At 31.0% G+C, this 20,127-nt stretch overlaps 1 protein-coding gene across 1 annotated transcript in view; it reads right to left on the bottom strand.

The window, feature by feature from the left end:
• The window catches only part of LOC132933965 (proton-coupled amino acid transporter-like protein pathetic), a 42,363-nt gene that overhangs the window by 18,948 nt on the left and 3,288 nt on the right, over positions 1 to 20,127 (bottom strand). Inside the window, exon 2 of the mRNA XM_061000239.1 lies at positions 814 to 1,636. Coding sequence (XP_060856222.1) covers positions 814 to 1,133 — 320 coding nt within the window. The 5' untranslated portion in view covers positions 1,134 to 1,636. The remainder of the gene's footprint in view (positions 1 to 813; positions 1,637 to 20,127) is intronic.

The raw sequence follows: 20,127 nt of genomic DNA, 5'->3' as shown, positions 1-20,127 counted from the left end.
GGGGGTCGAACCCGCCGCACGACTGATCGCAACCCCGAAATCGTTTTCGCCCGAAAAGCGTCAAAATAGGGACAGAACTTGGATAGACAACTGAATGTGGTCTTGGTCACGGTGCACAATCAACAAAAAATATATGCAAATGTTATACACTGCAATATTAAAATAAACGACCGTGAAATAGATATTTTTGTGATGAAATATCATAATAATAATACGATTGCTGTGACAAATGAAAAACGCATGCCGTAACCCAACGTATTATAACATTGGATACTTAGAATACGTAAAGAGTAGAGTACTTGAGTTGTCGTTGAACAAGATTTCCGAACGATGATATATTGATATCGATCGGTTGAATACGTTATCGATAACCCACTCGAGTTGGAATCGCTAATTTTATTGACACTTTAATACATTATTTACTAACATTTTCTATAAAAACCAGAAACTTTATTTCTTGAAGATTAAATATAACGTATTTCAACTATTTGGTTAATAGTACACTTTTTATCCCTCCAAATTGTACCTATTTACTAGTTTATTAGACAGTTGCAGATGATATTGTGTAATCGTGCAAATACTGTTAAAAGTATACAATACATTTTACACATATTACATATTATATGCATTGTATATGTAATCATATATAACGTACGTTTATTCCACGTCAAATGCTTATCAATCAAACATTTTTATTGTTCTACACCAAGTTCAAAACTAAGCTGCAATCACGTATACGTACCACCTTATGATAGTACTTTATATTGTATGCTAAATGTATAAGTTACTTAAATGCAGCTATAATATACTCACGTAGACGATGTAGTTGATCCTCCGTTGGCGGCAGGGTTGGTGTTCGTCACCATCAGTCCAAGGGTTGCTGGAATGTCTATTGAATAAGTGGACGCATTGCGCTTGTACTGTTGTTGTGGTGTTGGTTGTTGACATTGTTGTTTCTGATGGGATGTTGGTGATTGTGTCTGTGATGAATTATTGGAGATATTGGTACTGTATATGCCATCAGAACCCCCGCTTAACCGGAGCTGTGTCTGGGGTTGATTGCTGCCCGTCGATGGCGCCCGTGGACTCCAATCCTCCACGTCATCTGACAACACTGCTGCCGGGTTATCCATTTTGATTTATCCGTGGCTGGGTTATCCAGCGACGAAACTTTAGTAGTTGGTTTGGTTAGCCTTGGTGATTAGAGTGGTCTGCTGATATGTTATGGTGGTATGTTATGGTGATTGGCTCAAAATTGATTAAGAATCGTTCAAGTTGATTCTCAATTTTTCACACTGTTGAGTTATTTGATTAAATTGTGATTCGATTAAACGTCTATGATTACTGATGATCGTACGAGTGATATCAAATGAAACTTTCAAATCGTTCATAAGATTATCGAAACTGATATCTGGTCAATAGAGATTTTACTCCTTTTGTAAGATTTTATTTTGCAGACAGGAATTGTCTCACTTCTTTTCCTGGATTGACGTTGGGAATTTTGGTTGGTGGTAGTGCTGTTTATGGTCGGCGACAACTGATGTGGTGAGTTCAGTGATGTGCTGGGTTCACGGTGACTGGGGCTACTCAGTAGTATGCTGTTGCGGTCACTACCTTTAGGTATACCTCTGGTACGCTGAAACAATGGATTATCAAATGTATAATAGACGACTACACTGTAATTGCATTTAAATAAATGTCATCGCTTAATATAGACTAATTGACTAATATAAAAGGAATCTACAACTATGAAAATGGGAGTCAAAATTATCGCGTTTCCAAGTGTAGAAGATAAAGACAATGTTTTTAAACATGACAGATTGGGTTCTGGGAGTGCTTGTGGGATAATATAAGACACGCTTGCATGCAATTTGGGTGGTTCAACAGGTTATGTGGTCATTTGAGACTGCGCGCATACCAAAACGCGCGGTGATGATACCTTCAGAGACTTATCCAATGACAAAACCCGTGATGACGTTGGGGACGGAATCAAAGAATCACATTGCCTTGGCGTGTTTCCCGAAGCCAGTGTTATTTTCGAATATTGGGATATGATTGATGATTGTGAAGTCGATTTTGTCGGTGACATCTGTTAAACGGATGATAATGATATGGTGGCTGGTCGGTCGGCGATTCTGGCGTGAATGTCAAAAAATGTGGATTTCGGTTTGGTGATTAAGGTAGGGACTAATTATCCATGCGGTGATAACAATCGGGACCACGTTAAAGATTGGTTAATACCACGTCGAAATCACGGAGAGATACAACTTGACGGCACAAAAAACTGAGGACACTTTTAATTTAAAAGTCGGAGTAAATAGTAAGAAAAAAGTATTTGATCGATGACCGACTTATCTCACTGATGCGCAATCAAACACTGGCTGTGTGTGACATAATAATATAACGTAGGCCGGTCATACTACCTGAGTGTATACAATACAAGCATGACGATGGCAGCCGACGGACAGTCGAGGTATGTATGTAAGGATGTCAGTGGAGGGTGAGTGCGGGGATCGGACCGCACTAATAAATTCGGATGTTTATAGCAGAGGTGTTACTCTGGTGGGGATAGGCGCCTTGTCCATGGGCGGGTGTAGCGGGGATCGGACCGAAGACATTTATCGATGGGTCTTATCGGTGTTTTACAGGTCCGAGAGAGAGTGCGGTGCGCAGTATTTTAACGAACAACAATACTCGTGTTTGCGTAGTTTCGTGGGCATTTTTATACAATATCCGTACGCATTCGAGAGGTTATTATAAAAAAAAAAGTAATAGTATATTGTACAAATCTTCTACGCTCGAATTGTAACTGTGACCCAGCAGGGGACTATAGGTACTATACTACAATAACTATTGGCTGTTATTGAAGTTAAAAACATTTTTAAAAACACTTGCTCAAAATAGCGTACCTACATCAAACAATTAAATTTAAAAAAATAAATTAAAACTCTTCTCATATGTAATACTAACTATAAACTATTTCTAAAATGTGGCTCTGTATTTCGTGTTTAGGTCCAAAAAAATACTGTATTATTAACGTTATATTATATTATATTCAAATTTTATTTTTTTATTTCATTCTAAATGGATACTTTCCATAGAGAGCATATATATACCTGGATGCATATTCACTTGGGTGTAGCCGTTTACAATCTTAAACTTGGCATGGCTAAATTAAAACCCTCTATGAAGGATCAAAACATGTTTTGGGGTTTTCAAACAATTATATATAATACTAAATACAGCAGATAGTGTACTGTGTACATGCATAGATACAATATATTATAGGTTCAGCGTATATACATGTTATAATTATATTTGTACATAATATACATCAGGAATTTAGGAAAGCAAAACGGCAGACTTTTTAAATACCATTCTTGTATGTATGAAAAATGACAGCTGCCAGGACTCACAATAACGATATGCTTATATTATTATGTTTTATAATTTATTTATGCTGAAAATTGTTTTATAAATTTCAATCTAATAAATGGTTTCTTATTAGAAAATGTAACACATCAATAATTATAAGATAAGAATTCATCAATATTATCATGTAAAATATGATTTTAATTAGAAATAAAAACATATCAGTAGGTACCGGAAAACATTAAGTAGAATGATTATAGTGGATCCTATTAAATATGATTTTATCAGAAAACAAGAATCATTAAAAAAAAAAACATACACTTAACATTATTTATATTATTTTAAAACAAATATAATTTATCATAGTCCTAGCCTTATATAAAAACCGTTACATAAACCTAATTAAAAAGAAAACGTTATTTAAAAATTAATACTGATCAAAATAAATGATTGCATCACTGGATTCACGTGGAAATAATTACCGGCATTTGGTACGTGTTTTTTTCGATATAATATTTAAATAAATTGATAAAGTAAGACGTATTTATATGATAAATGCTTATAGCTTATTAAAAATAAAATCAATTTTTATTTTATTTAGGTATGATAAATTCAATCGATTTGAATGTTATATCTACCTTCAAATGTAGAGTTACCACAAGTATATTTCAAGCACAGAACAATAAATTAAACACCCCCAAAGAAATTATGAAACAAATACCTCGGGTATTAAATAGATGTACTACATTTTAGTTCATCCGGAAAAATAGGTTGTTAGTTTGTTAAACTTATGACCGATGTTCTAATATATAATATTAGATTAGAACAGAGGGACTTATTTGAGGTTTACTCCTAGACGCAGATTGTTATGTAACGAATAAATCTATAGCTGCTGTAGGTATGGTATACCATATGAGTAGAATATATATTTTATATAACCACATTATAATTTTTCAATAACAAAATAGATAGAGAAAATAAATCACAGTAATATAATTTTAAGTTCCTATGGACTATAATATAATTATAGTATTTGTAAATTAATAATAATAAAATAAATCTGAATAAATATAACCAAATCAAATATAGGTGAAAACTGTAATATTTGCATCCTGTGGTAAAAATATACCAAACTAAATATAGGAAATAATTTAATTGTATAAGAAGTACACTGAAACCTCCGTGTTAACAATGCGATACCTCCATGAATGTGCTTTAGCTCCTTAATCCTTAGTTGTTATACAGTCCATAATTTCTGTATAATATTTCTATAAGCTATACTGTTCAAAAAACCAAACTATATTGATTTACAAAGGCTTTTAAATGTTAGTTTCAGTACAGAAACTACGATTTAATCTCCCACAGTTCATTGAATGGTTATAGCATGTGTTACGAGTTTACAGTCCCATTCTATAGGTAAGTATAATAGTTTTTGAAAAATCATGTCCCGTTGGTATATTATGTAGGTAGGTAGTAGGTAGGTATGTAGAAGAAACTCTATAGGAATGATGTGCGACGTTGGAAATTCTGTTGAATTAAATGACAATATGGGTATTTCACTTAACAATATAGAGGTTTTTCGCCCCCTCGACCACCTCCCTCTCACTCATTGGCCACTCAAAACCATAACTACAATGGCACAATGCCACCCTTGGCCACGACTCGAATGTATGGCGAGTTTTGTGCACACAATACGGCGCATATCATACCACACATTCTATTCTATTATAATATGATTAAATATACACACACGTGAAACGCATTGGTAATATAAATGAATGTGTGTGGTTAGTAGGTATCAAACATACAGGTTCCCAATACAATTTAATTTCTAACCTCAGTTTATATCCGACTAGAATTTGTATAGATGGTATATTAGGTATATAGATTATAAATGTATAGTAGATACAGCCCGGGGCGCATTAACGAAAATGTCATGGTTTACTACTAGATACAATATAATATTATATTAGGTATGACTACAACACTGGAACTAAAATGAAAAAGAATCATTAAAGTATTGTAATCTGTTTATACATTTTATTTATATCTAAAGTATACAAGTAATATCGCATGTAGATATTACAAACACAGTGTATACATTATATTACCTACATTCATTCACCTCTTACAATATTTATAACGATTAAATCACAATTTATTATTATTTTATTCGCCATTATATTTCATTACAAAACTATTATACCTATACTATACCTGCCATTTTATTACTATAGGTACATATTACATATATAATACATATTATATTTGTATTTATATTTATATATTTATATGTATATATAAATATATATAATTTTTTAGTGGGTTTTACAACGGATCATAAATAAATTACAAGTTACAACACATCACGTAATAAAGAAATTATCATTCATTTATTACATACCTAGGTTAAAAATTATAGGTAGGTATAAGTTTTTAATTTAAATATGAAATATATTTTCAATACCTTAACCTACTATAGTATATTATCGCCGTTCTAAAAATGACAGCTCATTGACTTACCCATCTATTCAAACACGAGTATATATACCTAATATTATAATATATAATTAATAATTATAATTGTAATTTGTAACTAAAAATTACATTATACTTTATAGAGCAATAATATTAATTTTTTTCGTTCAAAATAGAAAAATATAAATATGTTGAATCGAGATATAAATTGTCAATAATTGAACATATTATAAAGTTTATTAATTTATTGAATGACACATGACTAATACAAAATAGCGTTAAAAAAATTGTTTTGCTACATGATACGATCATTTTCGAGTTATTATTATAAATTCTACAGTCATAATTTAATATTGAATTAAAAAATGTTTATTTTATGTAATGTAGCCCTACTTTATCAGTTTTTTACATCCTAAATGATTGTGATAATATATTGATAAGTGGAATATTAAATTTTCAATATAGGTAGGTAATACTGATGTAAATATAATGTTAACCTAAATACTTATCAAATTTAATGAATATGAAAATAAATATTAAATATAGGTAATTGAAGCCTATATAATTAATATTTTGTTGTACTTAACAATTTCCGGTTTGTATAGGTAATCATAACTAATTGTTATAATATTACGTTCGACCAAAGATAAATCCGTTTTAACAACCTATATATAATTTTAATCGTATCCTGATTATATTTGTAATAGTAATTAGGTACGCCATCTACATAAAAACTCAAAAAAATTTTAAAAAAGTGGACAAGTATACCTATAAGATAACTGCTCAGCTCTACTATAGGAAGTATTGAGTGCACCTTATCATTAATTATGTCACTGTAGTGGATTTGTTAAATTTCAATTCAATGACTTACATTTAATTCACATACACCAAAAGGCAAAAACGATTCTGAGCGGAGATGGTATAACTTTGGTGAACCATGATTACCAAACCATTAATTTAATAATAATAATACAATTCTAACATCTTTTCGTATTTTTTTTTTTATTATTTTAAAATGTACCTACTGTGTAATTTTTACTTTTAACCAACCAAAGTACAAACTAGACACAATTTACTACCATAAAGCTCACTCGAAATTGATGATTAGAGCATTTTTACTACTATAAGAAGTATCTATCAGAAACTATCAGATACAAAAATAAAAATAAAAACACGAATCATTATAAAATCAATTCATCGCTCCATTCAGAATCTAAAATAAACTATAATATATAGCCACTTAGGTTTCCATGTATTTTTACTTTTTTTGTATGTATGTATTAGATAGGTAATATGTAGGTATGCATTATCCTCGTATAGGTATAATAGTATATTGAACGTTTTATTAATTATATATTATTACCTATACGCATCAACATTAAAACTAATAGGAGATTTTAATTTGCAATTGTTAAGTTTACTACACTTTTATTTACATACTTTTATGAGCACAGTAATCATATGCTAGTAAAGTAGGTAATAAATAATAGATATTTAAGTTTTTAAATTACTCACACTAATAAAATCTATACGTTCTTTTTCTGGTACAGGTACATATGGTTGACAAATTTTAATAGCACGTTGAAGTATAAATGAATAAAAGTACATCAAATTAATAAGAGTGATGGAACGGTTACAATATGCATAAATAATATAACGCTATTTAAATTGTCCATGTGTAATATAAATTATCGAGACCATGAAAAATACATTTTGGTTTAACCTAGAATTTTCAATGACTTGAAAGATAAAATGTGCATACAAATCGGCTTCCCGGTTATAACAAGTTAATTAATCAATTATAATTCATCAAAAACTTAATAATAACAAGTCTCAGTTTTAAATTTATATAATATTTTCTCGAATAGCAATAAAAAAAAAAAAAAAACTATCAACGAACCTTCGGCCGCGTTATATTAGTTTGGATTGAGGAAGTACCTATACCTATAGGCTATAATATCAAAGTCGGATGGATTGAATACATAACACTTATAAGTTATAGTGCTATGTAGTATTTGCATAATACATCATAAACGTGGTCTGCGGTCAGTTGCGGTAACTAAAATCTAACCACAAATTGCATACACTCGAGTATTATAGGTAGGTATACTAAGGTACGTGATGACCGCTGCATGATATAGCGCATGTAAGCGTATTATAATATATACAATATGTAACCAAAATCGAGGATGAACGATCCAACTTTATAAATGTAATATATTCACGTCACCGTTAATACGAAAGTCATCATACTTGACAAATTATTATCATCATAGAGTTCGCGGTCAAGGCGGGTTTAATCTATTGTAGGTGATTGCATAATGATTCGACTTTTTTCATACAAGTTCCAAAATACTGTCACTTTCTATAAACTTTTACAATTCAGACGTCCTACTGGATAATACTACAACACTCTTTTCAAGAGTACCAAATATTGACTTCAAAAGAAATGTTGATACCTCGCTTGTGCAGCGGAAATCGTTAACCACACCTTATAGCGTGCATTGCAGATTTCTGCCGATTGCAGCGTACATAGCCGGCCAGCCGGGTGAATGGGAGAAACATCAACTGATAGGGCCAGTGATTGCCGTGCAGTTATAAGTACATATACTATTTAGGTGCAATGTATAATTATTATTACAAGGTGTGTATACTTGCAAGTATAATGTGTCAGTGATATTTAATTGTTCACCAGTGCGGGCGACCGGACTTGGTAGCTCCGCCTAAATATATTATTTAGATATAGGTAATGCCTGTGTGTAATACGCAACAGTCAGCTGTACAATACATAATATATAACATGTACAATACATTATAATAAACCGTATAATAATAATATTATTATAATAATAACCACCCTTCGACGCTGACGACTGGTCAGGTTAGCCCGTCGCCGTCCGTCAGCCCGCCCGCTCGTAGAGATTTCGCGGCGTATCGGTTCGTAACGCACGCCCACGCACCGATGCATTATCATTATATTATTATATATTATTTATTTTGTATTTCACAACGCGCGCGCAGCCGTCGACGTGTAAAGGCGTTATGCATCGGGTATACGTAGCTGGCCATTCATCGTCGTCATAATGTATAGTATTATTATTTATTAGTTATTAAAAACGTGTCATTATCGCGCAGATGAATACAATACCCATGATGATGGTTATAATAATGTAATATGCATAACGATGGTGTTCACGCCCGACGAGCGAAAAAAAAACTGCAAAATACACATGGTCACTTATTATTATCCGTGTTACACGAAAGTGATGGTACATTATTAAACTGTGATAAATAATAACATTCATAAAGTATAGTCGCGCATTTAAAACGATTTCGCAGATCTGACGAAGAGTAATTTTACGGAAAGTGCAACGAAATCGGAATTCTCACATAAAAAATTCAAAAAATTAGTTTTGATTCACTTTCAATCTATATTATATTAAGCATAGGCGCATAGGTATCTATATAGTGCCGCCGTGCCGGAGTGACCAGACACGTACTACGTAGTATAAAACTATAAACACGCTTATGGGTTATGATAATAATATCGTATTATATATTTATATGATTTCGCGGATCTGGCCAAGGGTAATTTTAAGGAAAGTTCGATGAAATCGGAAATTCCCACATAAAATTCAAAAACTATGTTTTGAGTCACTTTCAATCTGTATAATATAGCGCCAGAGTTGTCAGATACTTCGTACGAACACGCTCAAATAATCACTTTATGATAATTATATTAATGTGTTATCCTTACGATCGCCGCCGCCGCGAAGTATCTATTAATTGTATTTCGTATAATGTTATAATAGTACCTTATTTATTGTTACTCATTACCTATAACATTTTAATAGCATATAGGCCTATATATTCCTACTCCACATTATTGTACGTAAATATCATAATATTATTATTGTATACGTATCGTACTCGCGGCTTATTGAATTAACGGCGGCGGCGGTGCTTAAATGCTTATTGAATATTAACGGCGGCATTGACGTGACCTTAACACACATACATACGATTTCGCGCCGGTTGTCCGACGACCGCACGACGACGGGCACAGTATGGAGGTATTTATGAAGTTATACGCGTTGTTTAACGACGCGCACACACGTATTTAATATACACCTATTATATTATACCGCGGCTACTTAACTGCATCGGCGGCGTCTCATTAATAATTAATAATAATAGTACACATAATAATATAATATACCCATACGGGCAGAGGTATCATGTACAATATAATAGACTCGCGATTATTTTTTTATATTATACATAATATGACTGCTGCACCGGAACTACTTATACGTTGGACTGCACGTCGAATTGTAGAAGTATCGTCGGTGCTATTCTATAGTAATATGACGTGTAAACATGTACCTCTACACATTATAATATATTTTAGTGCCCATGCCGCGGCCGTCGCGGTAATTTATTGTTTATAATACTGAAATTATAATAATTATTATGCTCGTGCATAATCCATGAACAGTATCAGCTATTCAGTTGTGCCTACCTATACAGAGAATATCTACGTCATAAATTATGATATTAAAATATGTTACCTAATGAATATCGTTCAATTTTAATTTACCTTTATAAGCACCTATCTACTGTAGTACTGCCGAGCAACAGGTTTAACTGTCTCGTGTAAATTTGAACATTGTACGTTATAAAAAAGCGAGTGTGTGTGTGTGTGTGTGTATGTAGGTTTACTGTCACCGTTTAGATACTTTTCTGAGTTAATTTGTAAGGTGCCTATAATAATAATAATTGTATAACATACCTAGGTATTATCTATTACCTATATAATATTATGTTGGTAATAACTAATAAGTAATAACCGGGGAAATAATAGCCGAATTAACGACGACAACGGCGATAATTGGAAAATTATATACGCGGGCGCGAAATGACACGGCTTTTACAACCATTATCGTCATTATTATGTTATTATAGTTATTACAACAATAATAATATTGTTCAAAATAAATCGGCTTATTGTCCTCAACTATTGTCTCCGTAGTGTAAAAACAATCAGTTACGACGACGACGACGCCAACGACAATGTCGACTTATCTAGTCATAAATAAATTATACTGGCTATGATATAATATTTACAGCGAATAACAGATGCGTGGGGCTTGGATCCCCATTTTGTCGGTTGCCCTTCGTAGCTACACAAATACATCTCATAACCCCACGAAAAATTAAAACACGGAAAATGAAATTATAAAACACATTATTAACATTCATTTAATAATATACATATATTGTGGGTAGGTATACTCAATATACTTATTCTATAATAATTATTAATATGCATTTGAAATAGGTTATACACAGATTTGGACAAATTTAAGATCAATTAATAACTGCGACGAGACAACCATCTTTATTGTTCTCGATAATAAAAAAAAAAAATAATAATACAATTGGATGTATGATTAATGATTATGTACACGTGAATAAAAAAATTTAAAAATACAGGGAAGTCGCTCTGCTGTATATTAGTAGGTTTCGAGTGTACCAACCTACCTATCGACATTGATGAGTAGGTCATAGTAATGTACGTGTTGAATTAGAATTCAATGATAAATCATTGCATACGAAAATTGATTCTGAGAGGAGATGGTGTGTCAGCCACTATATCTGAGGATATTTTATAATTTATTAATATTACTATATAGTAATTTATTTGCCGTGGTAATACGATAATAATAAAACATGTAAAATGTTAAACTAATCATTGCTAAAAACATCCGATGTGTTGTATAATAATTATTATATTATTATGTTATCATATTATATTATTGTTATTAATTAGGTAGGTAATAAATCGATACGCATTACCGATATGGTACCTTAGAGAGGTGTGATGTGGTATAAAAAGTTTAAAATTATTTATTTGTCCAAATATTTTCAAAATTTCATTGTTTCCCACACAGCATTTTATTGTGCTAACAAAATATTGTACTATATAATTGCATTTAAATATTGACTTAATAATTTTATAAAGTTTCCAAAAAATTTTTTTGAAAATATATGATTAAAATATTTTGTAAATGTTTTTTATAAAATATTTTCAAAAATATGAGTTTTAATCTCCTAATTATTTACGCAACTTATTAAAAATTTTAAACTTTTTACAACTATATTATTTTCCTGAAAATATTTTTACCATAGTTAGGAAATATTGTTATGCTGTGTGGGGTATACAAAATTATAATTTAATTAATATAGTTATGTTACATGTTCTAAGGTTAATATTTTTTAAATTATAAAAAACAAATCATGACCAAAATTTTCGTTGTATAAATATTCCTGTTTTTCTGTATTTTTTTTTTAGTTATAACCAAATATTTGGAAAAATACATACTGGGAATTTCCCACTTATGACCCCCCTAAAGTATCAACTAAATAGATATAATTCACTATATTAGAAATCAACCTCAAGAAGGTTCAGCTGTTGATCAAATCGTATAATTTAATGTTAACTATATTCATTATTGGTTTATTTATGTATATCGTTTATTCGACAGACAGTAGGTAGATATTTAATTACATTTTTTATTCGAAAGTATACAGGGGCAGTATAGGCAGGAATTGCTGCACCAGAACATTTTTTTTGATGGATGATTAACCGTCGATTAACTTGACCGTGGAAAACTTTAAAGGACACTTCATTTATATAGCTATTGTTTTTTCCCTAAGTACATTTTCACAAACAATGGTCATTACTTTTTGCGTGTGTTACTGAAATTATAATAATAGAAAAAAGGGAATACTATTTCATCAATTTATCCACAGGAAATAAAATATTATTGTACTGTAATTAATATAATTACGACATATATTTATATTAGTTTTTGTAAAAATGTGTGTATTTTCATTTGTTAATTATTTTTGATTAATAAAATAATAAAATGCATAATATATAATATATATTAAACTTAAAACCATTGTATAGCCGTTTATTTTTAAAGAGATAATTATTTATATTGTGTAAGAATGAGATTTAATTATGAAACCTGAAATATAGTAAAAGAGTGGTTTTATTTTAGACTGACTTTTACAAAAAAAAAACAACATATAAAATGAACCATATTACATCATGCTGCACCTTGAATCTCTGCAAACTGCGCACGCCCATGATTGCCAGTTAAATGTTTAAAAATGTGTAACTTTATTGTATTCTCAATTTAAAAGTCAGTAGGTATAGCTAAGTCATTAAAAATTATAGAACTAATAGACAAATCTTTGAAAGAAAGCTTTGTGATTCGTTTAATATTGTACATACAAATTAGTAACTAGGTAATTATTTTAAATATACATAATATTATTACCTATATAGTATATACCAATAACCTATAATAGTCAATACTTAATATATATGTATAAATATTACCTATATTTAAAATTTACCTCGTAACATGTAGCTATAAGTTTAAATAACTTTACAGAATATAAAGGTAAATTATGTTTGGTTGTCTTAAGAGTTGGTTTACTAAAAATATATTTAAGAAAAAAAATGAAAAATGTTAAATTTGATATTTAAAATTTGTTTTTGGAATTTTTAGCATTATTTTTTTTTTACTTAGTACGTTTTTAACAATTTTATCGGAAACGACCATCCCTAGTATTTTTTTTTCTATCACATGGCATACGAACTTAATCATGGTATAAATATCAATAAAATTTATCACAATAGAAATTATTGGGAATTCGTAAGCATTTACCATAATATTACCTATAAAACAATAAATAATAATAATAATTATGAAGTAAATAAACAAAATATACAATAATGCTATACAGTAGCATAAACAGGCATTTAATAATTGACATTCATTGGTATTTTATTTGTTTTATTACGTTGCATTTTTAAAATTTTATATTAAATTGCTTTTATCAAATTTGAAAATATAATTTATAATTACATATTTACATGACGTCGGACCCGTGTATTCATGGTCTTTGTAAGGTGTAATGAATGCGGATGCAGATGCTCTAGGTAATATATTGACGGCTAAATAAAATCCGTGCAACTCGTATAATGTCGCCTGATGGAATTTGCATATTGTTATACTCCACGGCCGTCAATAACAATTGCTTTTTATTCATTATACTACAATATTTTTCAATACCAATTATGTGTGTAGGTATAGGGCTTGGATTTGAATGCAAATTGCATTTATTACTGAGAATCTGCTTCGATGTTTTTTAATAATATGTTTCAAAAAAAAAAAAACGGAAATTTATGCAGTCTTCAATATTTGTTATATTTTACAACATTAAATAACTACTATTACTATTTACAATATAACTATATAATATTATATTTTTTTTATCTTTATCTATAGTCTGGTAACCATAATATATTATATAATATGTATAGTATACCTGCTGTGTTTTTAGAACATAAAAATGTAATGATATCTTAACCCTTATATGGTATATAATTATACAAACTCAACTTTCAAAAATAAAAAATAATTTTTAAATTTTCTTATAAGCCATCTTTTAAATCAATTTAAATAAAAATTATAGTAAAACTAAGCTCACATTTTTTTTTCGAATTCACTTTTACAGTGTACATTTTTAAGAATTTCTATTGTCCTTATATTATACTTTAATTTATTGTCTCAAATTTAATAACATAACTCAACTCTAACGTACCTATACAATTATATTATGTTATCATAATATCACCTTATCGGTAACGCACTATAGAATGTAGGCCATTTATAAAATATATAAGAGTTCTTGCACCTACATGTAGACATACAGATGAAAAGTTAGGCTTAGAAATTATAAAAAAACATTTAAAAATAAATGTAAAAAACTGTAATACACGATTTAACACAAATCAAAAAGTGTAAATTTATATTATGCAATTATTACTTATTAGGCCCTAAAAGGATAAAAATTAAAAACGTCTGTTTGTATTTCTATAAAATATTGCATGCCTATATTGCATTGCGCTAGTACTTACAGAACTGTATTATACTTTTAGCCTATAGGTAGGTCCTGTAGATTAGGTGAAAACGACACGAACAAATAGAAGAAGAGAAAACGAAACTGTCTATATGGATACATTATTATACACATAAATATAATACACCAGCGTTTCACCGAAACGATAATCACATATTATTATAAAACAACCAAATACACAATGCAGCGGCGCCGATCGTCAAATGGCAATCGGATACCAACAATATTACAATAATTTTTACAATCGCATATATAATATCATATTATTATTATTAATGTGTTAAGCCGTGATAGGTGCAAGTTTGTGTGCGTATTCGTGTGCGCGCGTACGAGGAGAAATTTGTCAAATCGGCTTCCCGCAGACGTGCCGCCGCCGGTGCTTCCAAACTTCATTATTATTACCTGGCGACGACTTCAGAGTTCTACGTTTACACCGAGCGCTACATCATATTATAGAGTTACTAGTTGAGAAACAAAAGTATTTGTTCATTATATTTGTGAGCCACACAATTTTATTTGTATATATTTGCGCCACTGCGTAACCCAATAATACGCTGCAGGTTAGGGTTAGGTCGGTACATACTGTTAAACGTATAAGTGGTTAATTATTATAATAACAATGTATATGTGACATATTATATAGGAGACGTTTGTTAAGTGAATACATAGAGAAATCGAAATTTTATAAAATTGATTTTCCTACTTGATAACAAAAATATTGCTGTTTGTCTGGAAAACCATCATAGTTTGGACATGAAAATATTTTGTGGTTAAAAAAAAACCGATCTCATACTATACGAAAACAATATCCTTCTCTCCTTCCACCTCGCGTACACATTTCCTATTATTGTATTTATACTGTTTACCAATATATTATTATAATAATGCAAACACGTCATAACAATATTTCAAAAAATAATAATGTTTTACATAATTTATTATTTTATTATGTAGGTATTATAAGAGACAAATTGATAAATAAACAAGTGCCGCTTATATTATATTGTTATATTTTCATAATAATAATAAACGTCCGCGCATTGTATGCGATCGTCGTTCGCCCTCGCTACGGTGCGTTTATTTGTTGTTTGTATTATTATTATTATTATTATATTGAGTAGGTTATAATAATATTATGGCCGTAGATTTTGTTTACACGCAGAATATCACTCAATACACGATGACGTTTTTGTTTTTTTTCATTATTTCATGCTTACCATTATTATTTACGTTTTACTTTTAAAATTCGTTTTTTTATGTTATTATAATAAACGCGGCGGCGGCAACAATCACTTGTTTGGGCTCGAGCGAGGGCACGAGCGCGCTCGCGATCGCGATCGTTCGACCGCAGCGGCGGCGCGTCGTTATACCTACATGCGACCGCGACCACGTCTTGCCAACGACGGCATATGTTACCTATATTATAGTCGACTCGGTTTCACCTTGGCCCGTCGGCGAGGACACCGCAGCCGGTCCCCGCCGCAGCAGCCACGGCCAAGAAGTCGTACGCCGGCGTATAGTAATAATAATAATAATAATATAATATATACATCATTATATATTATTATTATTTAATATTACAAGCCGCGCGCGTGTGTGTGTGTGTGTGCTTTTATTATATTATATTATTATAGTTGTGCGTGTACCTACCTATTACGCGGCCATTATATTGTACTTGTTATTATTATTACGATTAAAACCATTACGGCGACGATTATTATTACTATTATTATTATATTCTCGTTATCGGCGGCGACGACGACGACGACGATGGTCGCCCTTCGACCGCGGCTGATGAAAAACCGCGAAATCTCGGCAATAATTATACGACGATGGTCGTAATAATTCGTAATAATGGCACTCGGTGGTGCGGATATAATAATAATAATATCATGTAACGATTGTAACGTAGATATTGGGCGCGCCTATATATAATAGAGTCGTGTGAATAGTATTTTTCATACTTTCGCGCGTATACGCTTATCGGCCGCGGTTTTCTTTCCACACGTTAATTATTATCATTACCTATACTATCTACAATAATAGTCTACACTATATACTCTCGCGTACATATAGGAGTGTAGGACGAAGGTACATTTTAGGTGCACGAGTGTGTGTGTGCGTTTGCACGCGAAAGAGTAAAATCGCAGCCTATAGGGAAGTATATGCCATAAGTTATAATAACTGTATAATATTATGCTATATTGAATACGATATAGACACACTATAGTGTGTATGGTGGTAATAATCTCTCATAACTCAAACGTATATAGGCGTGTGTCGAAAATAATAATTGACAGTAAGAAACTGGTTCGCGCTCTCATTATATTATATTTAGGTACCACTGTGTATTTCACATACAGGCGCACGATTGACATCGAATTCGGTCGGCGGTCTATTTTTCATTAATGATAGGTGTAGGTATATAATATAGGTATATGCACTAACACACATAATATGTGCAATAATGATAATTAATAGGTATAGGTACGCGAGTATATTATGTTGTTGGAGTGTATCAATCAACCACAGCGCATGGGTACGCGGGTGCGTTTGTGTGCAACAGGTATGCTGTAGCCTGTATAATATTATGTATAATTGAGTACATAATATACACCAGAAATACGCGAATTTCAATGTTGTAAAGACGCGTGTTCGATGGCTCGCGATACCTACTATTACTTTCGTAATATTTTATTGTTATGAATATATTATATTTATTTTAAACCGATGCTTGCAAACGTTATAATAACGTTATATTTGACAAAAAAAAAACGATTGAAATTTATAAACGTAATTATAACGGAAAGCGATAATCAAAAATAATTAAATACCGCAAAACAAAACATAACGCCAAACGTAATTTATAGAATATCATTAAATGAAAAATAACGCAAAACGTAATTTATAGAATTGCATTCAACGAAAAATAACGCAAAACAAAATAATTTAAAATCCATTTATTTAAAAGTTATATTGGTTTCGTAGAAATATTTATTTCATGCATACGGATATTAGAATTGATTATATTATATTCCGTATCCGGACCATTACCTACCCACATTAGTTATTATTAGCAAATTTAATAGGTATTGACACTATTTTAAATAACGATAAACCCAAAACTTGTATAACGTTTTAATTCTAAATAACGATAAACTCAAAACTTGGAGAACGTATTAATTCTAAATAACGATAAACACAAAAATTGTGCAACGTTTTTATAATTGTAAATAACATAAAACGGAATTTGTTTTCAAATGCAAGCCCTGTTTTAAACTAAGATAATAATAATATTATGCATTTATGCCTATACATAATATAAATATATTATGATTTTGTTTTCACGGAATTAATATAAAATTAAATTTCGAAAATTTCGAAACTCACGGCCGACAAAGATACCACATAAATATATAATATATTAGATATATTGCGTATATAGACGGGTCATCAAAATTCGGCGTGTACGCATATACATAAAAGACAATCACTAAACAGCCTCAACTTAATAGCAGTTTTCTCCACACGTTATAATCCTGTCGTTGTCGCCATCTCTATTACATCTAGACATTAAAACAGGCTATGGTGATGGCGTCCAAGTGGTACCAAGTGGCGATGAGTACGAAACGAGCAAAAACGCTGTAGTAGGTATAGAGGCATATAAAATAGTTTTTTTTGTCAAATTTGAATATTCAAATGCATAATATTTTATGACATTGCAGTCGACGCTATATATGTCTAATGCATCAAATCGGACACCCGTATAATGATTCCGGATTTTGAATAGTGGTATTTCTGGATTTCGTAGCGGTAAACTGATTATGAAATTCAAAAAATAATATTATGAGCGTCGCACCAACACGCGCCTACCCGTTACACGCAGCCGCGGTTGTACGAAACTATACGAAATGTTTACAAAAGTTACACAATGCACACGATTGTATATAGGCGTAGTGCGTACTATATTATAATATTTTAATAACGCGTGTGCGCGCCTATAATTTATTGTCGGTATAAAAAAATAACGATAGTAAAAAAATTAAAAAGAAATACAGGTCGAAGAACGTCGAAAATGGCCTAGTATTTACAATTTACATCACACACGGCCACGCGTGATTTATACACAACGAACATGTCTGAAACAACAACTTTGACGAAAACTGCCTATCGATTTACATCACACTCACATAATAATGGTAATGTACAGTGTACGATTATGGTGGTGACCGGACAACAACACACAATTTCCAACGAAAATGGACAGTTCATTTACATCATACGCGTGCAAGTAAAGGCTATTCGATACGAAATCTGTACGATTAATGGACAATACACGTCGCGCGTAAACATCACCATTAAATCATCACGACGATGAAGATGATGATGATGATGATGATGATTATGATTACGGGTGCAGAGAAAATATCATCTACCATATTATGATATTGGCTGTAGCACATCATGATATAATATTATGACTAACTTTCGTAATACTTTTCAGGTCTTCTCAGATCGTACACAATTCGTCAATTCGTGTGTTTAAAATACGTATAATGTAGTTGATAGTATACATATATCTATCTATGTAAATTATGTCGACAAAATATTATTTAAATATGAAATGTCACGAATAATGTATATTATTAACAGCCCGCTTATATTGTGTTTCAGTCGCATTACAATATTCACTTTCATGCCCACGTTATCTTTAAACCCGACACAATAATATTCTAACGCGTGCTAATCGAAAAATTTCACGTTGCTATAAAACGTTTTTGTAAATATTAACACCGTGGTTTTTTACGTAAATCCTCTCGATAAATAGTCGGTTGGTATTTAAAATCCAGAGATTGCAGCAGGAACCTGCGGGGCCGTCATTACATGTGATATTATATTTGTGATGGGACGTGGGGTCGTGGTTAGAGTAATCGAAGACTTAAAATAATAAATGCAAACTGAAGAAAATATTGTGAGAACAATGCTCGAAATATTATATAAGTATTGTAATTATTTTCACAATAATTCCATACAAAGAAGGTACTATCTCAATAATTGATCCTAAAATGATTTAAAAATTTACATACACACCGTACCAAATAGTATAATGGTTATTATACTACTAACTAGTTAGATAAAAAAAAAGAAGATTTAAGTATTGGATCATTTAATTCTTTAATAGATATTATATTTTTATCTATCCAAGCTTAAGCTTAATGTTACTATTTTATTAAGTGTCTTGATGATATTAAAATAATTATAATAAAATCAATC

The sequence above is a fragment of the Metopolophium dirhodum genome, chromosome 1 (assembly GCF_019925205.1).
Source record: "Metopolophium dirhodum isolate CAU chromosome 1, ASM1992520v1, whole genome shotgun sequence".
Classification (NCBI taxonomy): domain Eukaryota; kingdom Metazoa; phylum Arthropoda; class Insecta; order Hemiptera; family Aphididae; genus Metopolophium; species Metopolophium dirhodum.
Note: the sequence above shows the minus strand (reverse complement) of the source record. Positions and strands in the feature narration are given on the sequence as shown.